The 14,749-nt window shown below is 41.0% G+C and overlaps 1 protein-coding gene across 1 annotated transcript; it reads left to right on the top strand.

The window, feature by feature from the left end:
• Positions 1-8,213: 8,213 nt before the first annotated feature.
• Positions 8,214-9,509, top strand: LOC125195346. The gene is made up of 2 exons (XM_048093507.1): positions 8,214-8,731; positions 8,822-9,509. Exons 1-2 carry the CDS (start codon positions 8,214-8,216, stop codon positions 9,507-9,509), a joined length of 1,206 nt encoding a protein of 401 aa, XP_047949464.1.
• Positions 9,510-14,749: the final 5,240 nt, after the last annotated feature.

Genomic DNA, 14,749 nt, shown 5'->3' on the forward strand with positions numbered 1-14,749 from the left:
AAAGGCGAGGTCTTGATAAATATTTGTTTCTTAATCAATGTAGATTAGCATTGAGCATACGGTATTGATTATGCATTACTTTGACTTATCAAATGGTGCGAGTTTTTCGTAACCCAATAATCCGGATATATTGGGTAGTGGTGATTAATATCTAGCGATGCTAGGATTGCTATTATATTGAATAGTGCGCGAGGTGAGTCTCGTTTGATAATGTCCTCAAGAGGAGCACGAAACGAGGTTTTATTATTTGGAACCTAGCTAGCTGATTTTTGAAATCTATCTGGGCCCACCAATCCAGAGATAGAGTGAAGATTACATTTTTGCCCCCAAATTTTTTGATTTCCCCATTTCTTTCATTTGCTACTGTGTTCTTTAGAGCTCAAATTTTCAAAACTCGTCCACCTCCTTCACCCAAAAAGGTGCAGCAGCACAACAGTGGTAGGTGGTGCTTTTGCCCTCCGTCGACCGAAAATTTTCAAAGAGGAATAGCGTTTTCCTTTTGTTGCAGATACATAGATTCTCGGTGGGTCTCGGCGTGGTAGATGCCGCTTTTTACCTCCGAGACTGAAACAAGAACAAGAGCGGCGAGTTCCATTTCGCCAAGCGGTGGTAACATACATCGTAATAATGTGAGATTAAAGATGTACTCCGATGATTTTTGAGGTTTATTGTGTGTTGTTGTGGTAGACACTCCGAGGGATTGAAATCTGAGGTGGATATGATGAAAATGATTAAAGGGAGTGAGTATAATTTCAAGCAGAGGCCTTTTCGAGAAAAATTAACAGAAAAAGGCAGAAAACAAAAAAAGATTGAATCTTGAGAGGTGCAAGATTTGTAATAATGGGGGATGAGAAAGAAAACAAGATTCAAACAATTTTTATGTGAGAGGACCAAGATTCTCGTAGTCTGAGTTTGCTTCCACTAAAACATACCAATCCCTACTTTTTATGTGATCTTTTTAAATTTGTTGGATTGAGGCGGTGGTGGCGACGGATCGTACGGAGGAGGAGAGGCGGCGAAGGCAGCTACAACAGAGGAGGAAGTAGAAGTGGAAGCCATGGATATGGAGGTAGCGGTAGCTACGCGGAGGTGGGGGTGGCTATGGTGGTGGTCTGGTGGAGGCGGTGGCTACAGAGAAGATGAAAATGGCAGAGACTGTATTTGGGACAAGGTTAAATTGGTCAGATTGTAATATTTTAATTTAAATGAATTATTTATTTCACCAAATCTGGTGTTATTCCTTGAAAACTAAACACTAGATAATAGTCTTGCTATGGTGGGCCATCCTCCTTCAAATCTAACGTCGTTACAAATCTGAATATTTTGTAAAAGGAAAACTGAACATGCCCTTAATGTAAATGATTATTATGTTATTTATTTGCTCGATTAATAATTATTAAATTATGATAATCCGAACGCAACGCTTCCGCTTCCAGTTCCTTCAGATCACACCAGTATACTAGGACTTAAATAAAGAAGACGGAAAACCTTTCCTATGAAGGAGAAAAATTGTCCCTCACAGTATAGGAGAGGGGGACGAAAATTTTTCTAGAAAAATAAGTGTATTTTCTGTCTCCTTTATTCTCCTATTTATATTAAGTCACATATTGGGCCCAGACACTCAGACAGGGATCTATGGGAGGTTTTGGTTACCTTTTTACTAATTAAATTGAACCCCAATTTAATATAAGCTTTTAATTGGAATATTACGAGCAGCCACTATAGAAGTAATATTGCACTCCTCACCCAAATCCGAAATTATAAGTACTTCGGGTTTCCATTGCTTGATATTTATTTCTCGCGCTTAAGATAGAAACATCCATAAATTAATTATTGTCTGCTATGGACTTAATTAATTAATATCTTATTAATTCCAAGAGTGGATTCAGCAAGAAATACTTATTTATTATTCATAGAGTAATTAAACTCCAACTAGCTAGGTTCCGAATAATAAAACCTTATTTCAAGATCCTCTTGAGGATGTTATCAAACGAGACCCTCCTCACGCACGATTCAACATAATAGAAATCATAGCACTGCTAGATATTAATCACCACTACCCAATATACCAGGCTTATTGGGTTGCGAAAAACCCGCACCATTTAGTAAGTCAAAGTAGTGCATAATCAATACCGTATGCTCAATGCTAACGTACATTGATTAAGAAACAATAATTTACAAGACCTCGTCTTTCAGTAGATAGCATAAAGACATGTCTCGCTGTTAGATCCAATTCAGTGTTATACCACACCAACGTCATCTTATTTCAGTAAGGCTTAGAAATAATCGGACTGACATTGCAACCTTTCACGATAGGTAGTCTAAGCCTATCTAGATTGTGAAATTCTTCTTTTTCTTTGTTTAGAACTGACCGTGTTACCTTAAAGTGAACGACGCCCACAACCGGTCTACTAAAACAAAGACTTAGACTTTGTTGAGTTACTTATACATTTAAACATGTAATAAACATCCATTAAATGTAAAACATAACAACATTATGACAAAAATAATCTGTTTATTCCTTTGGAAAATAAAATAAGAGTTTTAACAGTATTCAATCACTCGAAAGGTGATTTCTAGTATACAAACTCTAACAATCTCCCACTTATACTCAAAACAGCTTTCGAGTATACAAAAAAATGTGTACTTCGTCTAATTCTCCCACTTATACTAAAAGCGAGTTGAGGTCTCGAGCGAGTCGAACTCTCATTCCTTCAACATGGCGCTCGAACGGTTTCACCGCCAATGCCTTTGTAAATGGATCTGTCAGGTTGTTCTCTGACGCAATCTTGACCACTTGTATGTCTCCACTCTGCAGTATATCTCTAATGATATGATACTTCCTCTCTATGTGTTTGCTCGCTTTGTGAGCTCTTGGTTCCTTCGAATTTTCCACAGCACCCGAATTGTCACAATAAATGGTGATGCTCTTGGGCTGATTCGTAACCACACCTAAGTCCAAAAGGAAGTTCTTGAGCCATACAACCTCCTTTGCAGCCTCCGAAGTAGCCACATATTCGGCTTCCATGGTAGAGTGTTGATAAGGCTAATTTCATGCATCGGTAATGTGCAAAAAAATGTTATAATTTGCTGGGTCTAACACGTTTCCTAAGCCAGGTGTGTGAAGAAAATTGCTAGATCAAGGAAGTTATGAAGGAAATGGTCTAGCAGGAGAATGGAACGAAATGAGCAGGAATTACGAGGAAATTGGCGTGATAAAGGAAGTCTACAGCTGAGGGCAACAAAGTCATTATCTATACCTCGCTGGGCCCACTAAAACGCCTATAAATAGAGAAGAGCATGCAGCGCAAGGGATAGTTTTCCACTCTTCTTAGCTCAATTTTTTAAACACACTTGGGAATAGTTCAGGGGTAATCGTGATAGGGGGGGTATTTTCTAAAGATTTCGTGCTTGGTAACACCGTCCTAGTGAGGGAGAAGATACAATTGCTTTTAATTTCAGCTGTTTTTGCTAGTTTCCACCGTCGAACTTCACTTTTGGGAGTCGACTTTGATGTTGAAGATGTTTAACTGCTTTTACGTTCATGGATCTGCGTTTAGCTGTTTAATTTCAAGTTATTTTGCATAGATCTCTCTGCTGTTAGCATAATTCTTCAATTGCTATGTCAATCTCTGTTGATTTCGTTGTTAAGGTGTTTGATGTGGAATTTGGTGACATATCTGTGGTTGTTTGAGTATTCGGAGTTCTTATTTGTAAAATCTGACGTGATGGAGAGTTTCTTCTGTTTGGAGTTCATGACGGACGCTTGGATCCGGAGTGGATTTAGCGTCTGAGGTTGGATTTGGCATGTGGAAAGACAGTAGTTGTTAGATTTGTTTTATTTCTTCTTGGTTTCTATTTCACTTCGTCTAGGGTATGCAGATCTGCTGAGTTTTTCGTTTATTATGCATAAATTTGATTTCAAGTCAAGAGCTATGTTTTGATTTGCTCATGTTGTTCTCCTTAAAGAAGTTTTACGCAAATTTGGTTGTAGAAGACGATGTCACTGTCAGTTAGTACGAGAGTTAGTTATTCTGCCAATCTTTCAGTCGTACCTTGCTTTTTAGACATGGTCCCCACCGCAGATTTAATTCCTAGGTCTAGCTGTTAGGTTAAGTTTTTTTTTAGGTTCCCAAGTCAAGTTACTTCTAATTTTCCTCAACCCAAGAAAATGCGTGGCAGCAGCCAACACCAAAAACACTCCCAAATCCTTGATTATGAGTCTTACGCATCCTTCTCTGTGGGATCGATCCCTACTTCCCTATACTAGGTTTAGTAAAGTGGTTGAGGGTTTTTGAAAGAAATAGTGCTTTGTGTGTCCGACGACTGGGATTCCTCGCGACCCACGAGTTCCTAGACCGAGTGATCTAGTGGACTTGCTGGATCTAGGGAACCTGTTATTTTCTTATTTGAACAGCCTTAGCACAAATAAAACCCTTTCAAGTGTGCAATGCATTTCTGCTTTATAGTCTTCCAAATTACGGCTCCACCTCCTAAGGTAAACACATATCCATAAGTAGACTTTCTCGAGTCATGATCAGCTTGAAAGTCTAAATCAGTATATCCCAAAGGACAGAGCTCGCCTGCTTTGTAAACTAGAACATAGTCTTTAGTCCGTTTAAGGTACTTGAGTATGTTCTTTACTGCAGTCCAATGTCCTTGGCCCGGATTTGACTGATATCTTGCTACCATGCCAACAGCAAAGCAAATATCAGGCCTTGTACAAAACATAGCATACAAGAGATTACCAACTGCCGAAGCGTATGGTATCCTTCTCATCTCTGCTATCTTAGATGTTGTCTTAAGACACATCTCTTGAAATAAATGGATGCAATGTCTAAAAAGTAAGAAACCTTTCTTGGCATCTTGCATGCTAAAACAACTAAGTACAGTGTCGATGTAAGGTTCTTGAGATAAGCACAACATTCTCTTCTCACGGTCCCTTAGGACCTTGATGCCTAGAATGTGTCCCGCGTCTCCCATATCATTCATCTCGAACTGGTTTGACAACCACGTTCGTACTGATGACAACATCTTTTTATTGTTTCCAATTAGAAGAATGTCATCTACATATAAAACAAAGAACACCACATTCCCTTTCTCATCCTTCTTATACACGCAGCTCTCGTTAGGGCACTTTTCGAATCCAAACTTATGAACAGTTTGATCGAAGCACTGATTCCATGATCTAGATGCTTGCTTGAGGCCATAAATGACCTTCTTAAGCTTCCATACCATGTGTTTTTTGCCCTTGACGGCATAACCCTCGGGTTGTTCCATGTAGATGGTCTCCTCAAGACTACCGTTCAAGAACGCAGTCTTAACGTCCATCTGCCACACATCCCAATCCATGTAAGCTGCTATAGACAAAAGAATCCGGATCGATTTGAGCATGGCCACTGGGGAGAAGGTCTCGTCGTAATCGACACCTTCCTTTTGGGTGTACCCCTTAGCCACTAGTCTCGCCTTAAAGATTTTAACTCGTCCATCGGGTCCACGTTTATGTTTGTATATCCACTTGCTCCCAATGTCAGTACAGCCTTCGGGTAGGACGGATAAATCGTAGACGTCTTTGTCTATCATAGATTGTAGTTCCGACTCCATTGCTCTTACCCATTCGCAATGATCGACATCCGCCTGCGTCTCGCAAAATTCCAGGGATCTAGTACATTGCTGTCCGAGGAGTGATCCATAGATTCTCCCATAGATTCGGGAATTGGTTGTACAATTGGTACTTGTTCTTGGTTAATGGAACTTGTGACTGAAGTGAGCTCTTCTAGAGCCACCTCACTGCTGGGTTTATGATTCATAACAAAGTCTTCCTCTAAGAATGTCGCGTGAGTGCTCACAATGACTTACTGGTCTCGGAGACTATAGAATTCATAAGCTTTCGAACCTTTTGGGGTAACCTGTAAACAAAAATACATCTGTCCTTCAGTCCAGCTTAGTTGGATCCTTTTCCAAAACATGAGCTGAACACCCTCATATCTTGAGATGCTCTAGATTGGGCTTGCGCCCATTCCACAACTCATATAGAGTAGCAGGAACAGATTTTGACGGTAAATTGTCTAATATATGGCTCGCGGAAAGCAAGGCATGTCCCGAAAACGAAATAGGCAGTCGTGCATAACTCATCATCGATCGGACCATGTTTAACAAGGTCTTGTTCCTTCTTTCAGCTACGCCATTCTGCTGGGGAGTGCCCGGCGCAGTCAGTTGGGATTCAATACCCTCTACCAATAAGTAGTCCAAAAACTCGGCACTGAGGTATTCACCTCCGCGATCAGATCGTAGGCTTTTGATACGTTTTCCATGACGCGTCTCCACATAAGCCTTAAACTCTTTGAACTTGTCAAAAGATTCAGACTTAAAGCGCATCAAATAAACATATCCAACTTTCGAGTAATCATCAATAAAGATGATGAAATAGCGAAAGCCGCCTCTTGCCTCGGTTAACATTGGTCCATACACATCAGTATGAATGAGTTCTAGTACTTCCTTGGCCCTATTTCCTTTCAACCTAAAAGGTCTTTTAGTCATCTTGCCTTCTAAGCAGGATTCACACGTGGAAAACGACTCAGTATATAGACCTTTAAGAAGGTCTTGGTCCACGAGAGTTTGAATCCTCCTTTGGTTGGCATGATGATGCACTATTTTAGGACCCTTATTTGGTCTGTTCTTAGTATCTAAACCATGATTCATGTCTTTATTTTGTTTATTTTATCTATTATGGTATTTTGACATGTTTTGTGAGAATTGTGCATATTTGAGCCAAAAAGATAGGAAAAAGTCGAAGATGGAATTCTGGAGCGTTCAAGACGCCCAGTGGCCCGCTGCGTGTGTCGCAGCGACCGCTGGCCCACAACGACCGCTATGCTTTAATCGGTCCGCTCCGAAAAAGTTGTGCTGAAAAGTCTGAAGACGCCCAGTGACCGCTGGGGCATGTGCAGCGACCGCTCGAGAGATTCTCGTAGCCACTGGACTAATTTGCAGCGACCGCTACAGGATGTGCAGTGACTGCTACCCAAAGCGACCGCTGGCCAAGGCGCAGTGGTCCGCTGCGAGAAGGCAGTGCATGAATTTAATAAGATTTTCTCCTGATTTTACCAAGATTAGCAATCTTTTCCTATCCTCCATAGGATTCGACTTACTCCCTATATATACTTCCTTAAACCTCTTCATTCAACAACAACTACTTACACTCTTTGCTTCACAATTCTAGAGCGAAAATATTTGAGAGTTCATCAATGTGCAAGAGGTTGAAGACGAAGTCAAGTGAAGATCAAGGCTACAGGATTCTACCTTTGGGTTTTATCACTTTAGTTCTTATGTTTACATTGTTTTCCCTTCAAACTATGTTTTTAGATTATTCTGTCACGTGTAACTAAATTCATAGGATTCTAGGGATGTGTTAATAACATACTCTTGGTTTATGCAATTTCGTTTTCTATTTAATATCCATTTTGTTTATACTTCGTTTCTTCCTTAAGTTGTTCCGTAATACCGCATGTTTGAGTGACACATTTGATGCTGATCCGCTATAACTTGCTACATAATCGTGAGAGGAGGTTGGCTAGTTAGATCCACTTAATAGACACTACAATTAGCTTCCCTTAAAACGACACTGTTAATTAAGAGTGGAGACTTTTCAAGGGTCTTAGGAGCTTCTAGGAGTTACGTATCTAGGATTGACAACCCTAGTGTTAGTAATCTACGCTTGTACCGCATGGGCAGAACTTATGTGACTCGTCCTATCGAAGTATAGACTGTGCTAGGGTATTGTAGAAGGAATTTGTATAACCATAGTTGGAGAACGCACATCCCTGGAATTCTCTTATATCATTTATTCGATCTCTAGTTTGTGCTGCATCCACCCGCTTTCTATTTTTAGTTTAATTGATTTCACAAAATTCTCTGGTTCTCCAAATAGTAAAAGAAGCTTAGTAGAAGATAACCAATTGGTGATCTTATTCCCCATGTTTGACAACCTAGTATTGACCTTTAGCTATACTAGATCTACCATGTATACTTGCAGGTATATTTAGTGCTAATAAATAGTGCATCAAGTTTTTGGCGCCGTTGCCGGGGAATAATATCACTTTGCGATTTTTATCTACCAAAGGAAAATTTTACTACTTTGGATTTTATTGCTTTCTTTTTATTTTTATTTTTCTTTTTCTTTATCTTTTAATTGAATGGACCTCTTCACAGGAATGGAGAGTTCATACTCTGAAGAGCACCTGGGCGGATACTATGAAGGATACTACAGCCCCGATCAAGGGGGATCATATTATGACCCAGACTGCTCTAATGTTTCATACGACGCACAAGACCCTTATATAGAAGATGATGCAAAAATTTGTGCAGGAATAGAGGAGCAAACCTCCTCCAAGTGGAAAGAAATACTGGAAGTAATCATCATCGAGATCCAGGAAAACAAGAAAGTGACATACCAACAGTTGCTCAATCTGGAAAGGAACATAAGTCTGTTGGAGAAAGGACTGGCAACCTTAACTGTGCAAGTGGGGGAGCTGGAGCTCCACATGGGGGCATTAGCTACGGCAGTAGGGTGCAGGCACACGCCAGGAACGCTTCTGAGTCTACCAGAGATCAATCCTAAAGGAAAGTGCCATGCCTTGCAGCTGCGAAGTGGGACCACATATCAACCTCCGGAAGCATCGGACCTAGGAAGGGGGAGAAAGAAGAAAGAAAAGGGGCCGACCAACCTAGGGCCGGCCGCTGACTATCTGCCAGCGACCGCTGCACCACTTTGCAGCGGTCCACTACCCGAGTCTTAACCCGCTGACCCAGTCTCCTCCAGTATTCCCATCATCCCATATCCCCAGAGATTGAAGAGCAAAAAGCTGGATGCCCAATTCAACAAGTTCTTGGAGGCAATAAGCAAAGTCCACATTAACATTCCATTGGTGGAAGCACTGCAGCAGATGCCGAACTATGCTAAGTTCTTGAAGGATGTGGTGGCTAAGAAAAGAAAGTGGGGGAAGTACAAGATGGTGAACCTTACGGAAAACTGCAGTGCTATACTTCAGAAAGGGCTACCAACCAAGCACAAGGATCTAGGGAATTTTATTTTATCTTGTGTTTTGGGGAACAATGTAGAAGGTAAGGCATTACGTGATTTGGGAGCAAGTATTAATTTAATGCCTTTATATTTTTACAGGAAGCTCGATATTGATAATCTCCGCCCCACTTCGATCACCCTACAGATGGCAGATAGAACGACAACAACACCATGGGGGATCGTCGAGGATGTTTTGGTAAGAGTTGGTGAATTCATTTTTCCCGCTGATTTTGTAGTATTGGACATGCATGAAGACAAGAAGGTGCCCTTGATACTAGGAAGACCATTCCTAGCAACTGGAGGGGCCATGATAGACGTTCAAAAGGGGGAGCTGACGTTGCGGCTACATAATGAAAGCATCACCTTCAACATTTATAACGCCCTAATGTTTCATGGAAAGGAAGGAACAGAAGGCTATCAAGAGTGAAATGTCATCCAAGTAGTCATGGACTACGTGGGAGAAGTGGAAGCAAAATATCATCGAAACCAGGATCCCTTAGAATCGTGTCTAGTGAATTATTTCACGCCTTCTACTGATTCTTCTTCATGTGACGCTGATGTGTGTGCTATGACTGCAGAGCTTGAGGTACTCCCCGAACGGATTCCTCAATTTGGGAATACATTCTTGCCCTTGCGTACTCCCGAGGAAGAGGAAGAGAGGAAGAAGGCTATAGGGAAACCACAAGGACCGCCTAAGGTGGAATTGAAACCGCTCCCCGAACATCTCCGGTACGCATTTCTAGGGTCAGATAGCACTTACCCTGTTGTTGTGTCCGCTGCTTTGAGTGATGAGGAGTGTGATAAGCTGCTATGTGTTTTAAACAAGTATAGGTCTGGCATAGGATGGTCCATTAGCTATTTAAAAGGCATTAGCCCAACCACAAGCATGCATTGGATCTTTCTTGAGGAAGGGCATAGACCCCGTGTGCAAAACCAACGTAGACTTAGTCCAATCATGCAAGATGTAGTGAGGAAAGAAGTGATTAAACTGTTAGATGCAGGAATTATCTAGCTATATCGGACAGTGAATGGGTTAGTCCTACGCAGGTAGTAGCTAAGAAGGAGGGATGACTGTTGTGCCCGGAAAGGATGGTGAGATGATTTCCACGAGAGTAGCCACAAGTTGGAGAGTTTGCATAGATTATAGGATGTTAAATACAGCCACTAGGAAAGATCATTTTCCCTTGCCATTTATTGATCAAATGCTTGATAGACTAGGGGGATACAATTATTACTGTTTCCTAGATGGTTATTCTGGTTATAATCAAATAGCAATCGCTTGGCTATGATTTTGCAAAGATGTGTCGAGACTAACCTTGTTCTTAATTGGGAGAAATTCCATTTCATGGTAAAAGAAGGTATTGTTCTGGGACACAAAGTATCATGTGCAGGGATTGAAGTTGATCGAGCTAAGATTGCAGTCATTGAGAGACTGCCACCCCCGTCCAGCGAAAAGGCCGTGAGAAGTTTCTTGGTACACGCAGGGCTCTATAGAAGATTTATCAAGGACTTTTCGAAAATCTCAAAGCCTCTTTGTAAATTACTTGAAAAAGATGTGAAATTTAATTTTACGTCTGATTGTTTGCAGGCATATGAAGAGTTGAAGAAGGCCTTAGTGAGCGTGCCCATCCTCATCACCCCAGATTGGAGCCAACCATTCGAGATCATGTGTGATGCAAGCGATGTAGTTGTTGGGTCCGCTTTGGGGCAGAAGAGGGATAAGATTTTTAGGGTCATTTACTACGCTAGCAGAACCCTAGACTCTGCACAAGCGAATTATACGACCATAGAAAGGGAGATGCTTGCAATCGTCTATTCTTTTGACAAATTTAGGGCTTATCTCGTTTGAACAAAGACTATAGTTTACATTGACCATGCAGCTATTCGTCACTTGTTCGCAAAGAAGGAGGCAAAGCCAAGGCTAATCCGCTGGATCTTACTACTCCAAGAATTTGATGTTGAGATCAGGGATAGGAAAGAGAGGATCTATCACGAGAAATCAATAAGGACTTCCCCGACGAGCATTTGTTCTACACTCAAGCTATTTTCCCATGGTACGCCGATTTTGTCAATTATTTCGCAGCAAAGGTACACCCTCCTGACCTCACTCCCTATCAAAGGAAGAAGTTCTATAGAGATGTTAGATCCTATATTTGGGATGAGCCCTACTTGTTTAAGAAATGTGCAGACACGATATTAAGAAAGTGCGTACCACAAGAAGATTGGGCAGCCATAGTGGAGAGATACCATTCGTCACCAACTGGAGGAAATTTTGGAGTACAATGGACCACTATTAAGATCCTACAAAGTGGGTTCTATTGGCCAACCATTTACCGAGATTCAACCAGCTTTGTGCTGCAATGCAATGAATGCCAACGCACGGGGGGGATATCAAAGAAAAAGGAGATGCCCATGAACACCATCATTGAAGTGGAACTATTCGACGTGTGGGGGATAGACTTTATGGGACCCTTCCCAAAGTCAGGGAGTACCAATACATCTTACAGGAAGTTGAATACGTGTCTAGATGGGTGGAAGTAATTCCAACCAAAACTAACGATTCTAAAGTCGTAACTGCTTTTGTAAGGAAGAACATTTTTTGCAGATTTGGTACACCCCGCGCTCTCATAAGTGATGGGGGATCAAACTTCAACAATAGGTGGCTCGACAACGTATTGGACAAATATGGAGTCAAGCACAGGGTTACTTCACCATATCACCCTTAAGCGAATGGGCAGACCGAGCTTGCCAATAGGGAGATTAAATCTGTCTTACAGAAAACAGTGAGTACTAATAGGAAAGATTGGGCACTCTGTTTGGATGATGCGTTGTGGGCATACCGCACTGCCTACAAGACTCTTATAGGTATGTCGCTTTACCAATTAGTCTTTGGGAAGTCATGTCATTTGCCTTTTGAGATGGAGTACACGCCTTATTGGGCGATTAAGAAATTGAATCAAGATTTCCACAAGGCTGGCGAGGAAAGACGTCTCTTTCTAAATGAGATGAATGAGTTTCGAATGGAAGCATACGATAGCTCGTCCACCTACAAGGAGAGGATAAAAGCATACCATGACCGGATGATTAGTCCGTGAGAGCTCACTTTGGGGATGTTGTTTTGTTACACAATTCACGCCTCTCCCTGTTTCCCGGCAAATTGAAGTCCAAGTGGACCGGCCCTTACATGATCAAGAAGATTTATGACAGTGAGACGGTTGAATTGTTGGCCCCAGCTGGTAAGTTGTTCCAAGCAAATGGCCATCGTGTGAAGAAGTACTATAGTACGGACAAAGTGTTGGAGGAGGAAGTGGATTTGGTAGAACCCCGAAAGGACTAAAAGGGGTGAAGTCGAGCCAACGAATTTAAAACAAAGGCGCTTGTTGGGAGGCAACCCAACAATGTTTTTGACAATTTTTTTTTATATTAAGTTTTGGGTTTTTTTTTTATCTTGAATTTTTGTTTTTAAAGCCTTGAAAATATTTCGCAGGTTTCTGGACTCCCGCCAGCGACCACTGCGTAGCTCGCAGCGGCCTGCTGGCCATTCGCTGGAACGTTTCGACTCGTCCGTAGCTACCGCTAGAGGGCCCCCAACGACCGCTGCCCATTTCCAGTTTCCATCGTGTTTTTCGATCTTTTTGAATTTTCGCCACGTCCGAACCCCACGAGGAAATTTCAACGTATTTTTATTGCTTTCTAGTTTACTCACGACCCTACCGACTCTACAAACTTATTTTATACTCTGTTGTAAATAAGTTTGGGGGATGAAGGGGTGGACCGTGAGTTTTAGGGTTTTTGTTTTTGCTTAGGTTTTTGTTTTTGTTTTTGCTTTGTTTTGAAAGAAAACCCAAAGATGAATCCTTGTGAAAACCTTGAAAAATGTCGTGAACTTAACATGAAGAACTTAGGAACACGCATGCTTAGGGAAACACTCTAGACCGGGTTGCCAATGATATTACATTCCATCTATGTTTAAGTATGGCTTAATGTTTTGATTTGATGGTTTGGTAAAAAAGGTGTATAATTAGTGAATTGCTTGTTCTCCTTGAATCATGCTTATACCTTGTGAGATTTGAGCTTTAATTTCTTTCTTGTGTGATTTATCTGCATTCATGTATATGTTTCTAGAATTTGCTCCCAGTCTGCCTAAGTTTACATAGTGTTTAAGTTGATAAGGGAAGATGTTAGGCCATCTTTTCTAGCCTACTTTTTACCCAAAATTTTCGACCCTCTCAAAATTTTCATAATTTTTCCCTTTGGAACCAATTTTGAGCCTTTAAGTCTATTCTTTGGAAGCCAAATTAAATGGGGACAATTCCTTGAGTTAGTATAGTTTCTATATCTTTTGTAAAGGAATTGGAGAGATAAGGAGAAGAGTTGAGAAAAGTAGTGTGCTTAAATGTAGAAAAAAAGTACAAGTTGTGAAATAGAAAAAAAATTCAAAATATGTGCTTGATCTAGAAAAGATGTGTATGAAAAAGAAAAAAAATAAAAAAAGAAAAAAAGTTGTGAAAGGTTGTGAAAAGAAAAAGAAAAAGAAAAAAAAAGAAAAATCAAGGAATTGGAAAGTAAGTCAAGGAGAAAAATAATGAGTTTAAAGTGTCTTGGGTTTTAGAAAAGTGGAGTCAATTTAACTCTACTTGGGATATTTTTATGTTTAGTCACTTTTTAGCCAAATATTCCTTACCTACCAAAGAGCCTACATTACAATAAAAAAGAAAGACCTTTCTTGCTTTTGATTCTTAATGACATCTAGTAGAGGAGGGATTAGACTTTGAGCAAGCCTATGGTAAACTTTGCATGATGCATGATTTGAGTGTTATACACTTAGCCTATATACACTTTGAGAGTGAGGGAAAGAACACTTCTCATCTTTGGAAGTTTGCCACATGTGTGTGCTTGAATTCAAGGTGTTCCACGAGTTAGTAATGAAAGTGCACTAATGATTCTTGCTTGATTTGATTACGTTAATACATGCTTAATCTGCTCTTTCATATTTTGAGGCAATTATGATGTCTAGTCCTTTTGCAATCCGTGCGCCTATACTTGTATCTTTATTGTTTTGTTTGAGGACAAAAAAATATTTAAGTTTGGGGGAGTTGATACGATCGGATTTTGCACTATTTTAGGACCCTTATTTGGTCTGCTCTTAGTGTCTAAACCATGATCCATGTCTATATTTCGTATATTTGATCTTTTATGGTATTTTGACATGTTTTGTGAGAATTGTGCATATTTGAGCCAAAAGGATAAGAAAAAGTCGAAGATGGAATTCTGGAGCGTTCATGAAGCCCAGCGGCGCGCTGCGTGTGTCGCAGCGACCGCTGGCCCACAGCGACCGCTATGCTTGAAGCGGTTCGCTCCGGAAAAGTTGTGCTGAAAAGTCTGAAGACGCCCAGCGACCGCTGGGGCATGTGCAGCGACCGCTCGAGAGAATCTCGTAGCCACTGGACTAATTTGCAGCGACCGCTGCAGGATGTGCAGCGACTGCTACCCAAATCCGCAGAGGCTTCGAAAAATCCACAGCGACCGCTGGCCAAGGCGCAGCGGCCGCTGCGAGAAGGCAGTGCACGAATTTAATAAGATTTTCTCCTGATTTTACCAAGATTAGCAATCTCTTCCTATCCTCCATAGGATTCGACTTACTCCCTATATATACTTCCTTAAACC

The sequence above is a fragment of the Salvia hispanica genome, chromosome 6 (assembly GCF_023119035.1).
Source record: "Salvia hispanica cultivar TCC Black 2014 chromosome 6, UniMelb_Shisp_WGS_1.0, whole genome shotgun sequence".
In the NCBI taxonomy this organism is placed as follows: domain Eukaryota; kingdom Viridiplantae; phylum Streptophyta; class Magnoliopsida; order Lamiales; family Lamiaceae; genus Salvia; species Salvia hispanica.

What these genes read in the sequence shown, in the direction of transcription:
- LOC125195346 (XM_048093507.1), top strand. Translation starts at nt 8,214, where the DNA reads ATGGAGAGTTCATACTCTGAAGAGCACCTGGGCGGATACTATGAAGGA. An exon ending in AAGGGGCCGACCAACCTAGG is followed by an intron (nt 8,732 to 8,821) that starts GCCGGCCGCTGA and finishes AGTCTCCTCCAG; the next exon opens with TATTCCCATCATCCCATATC.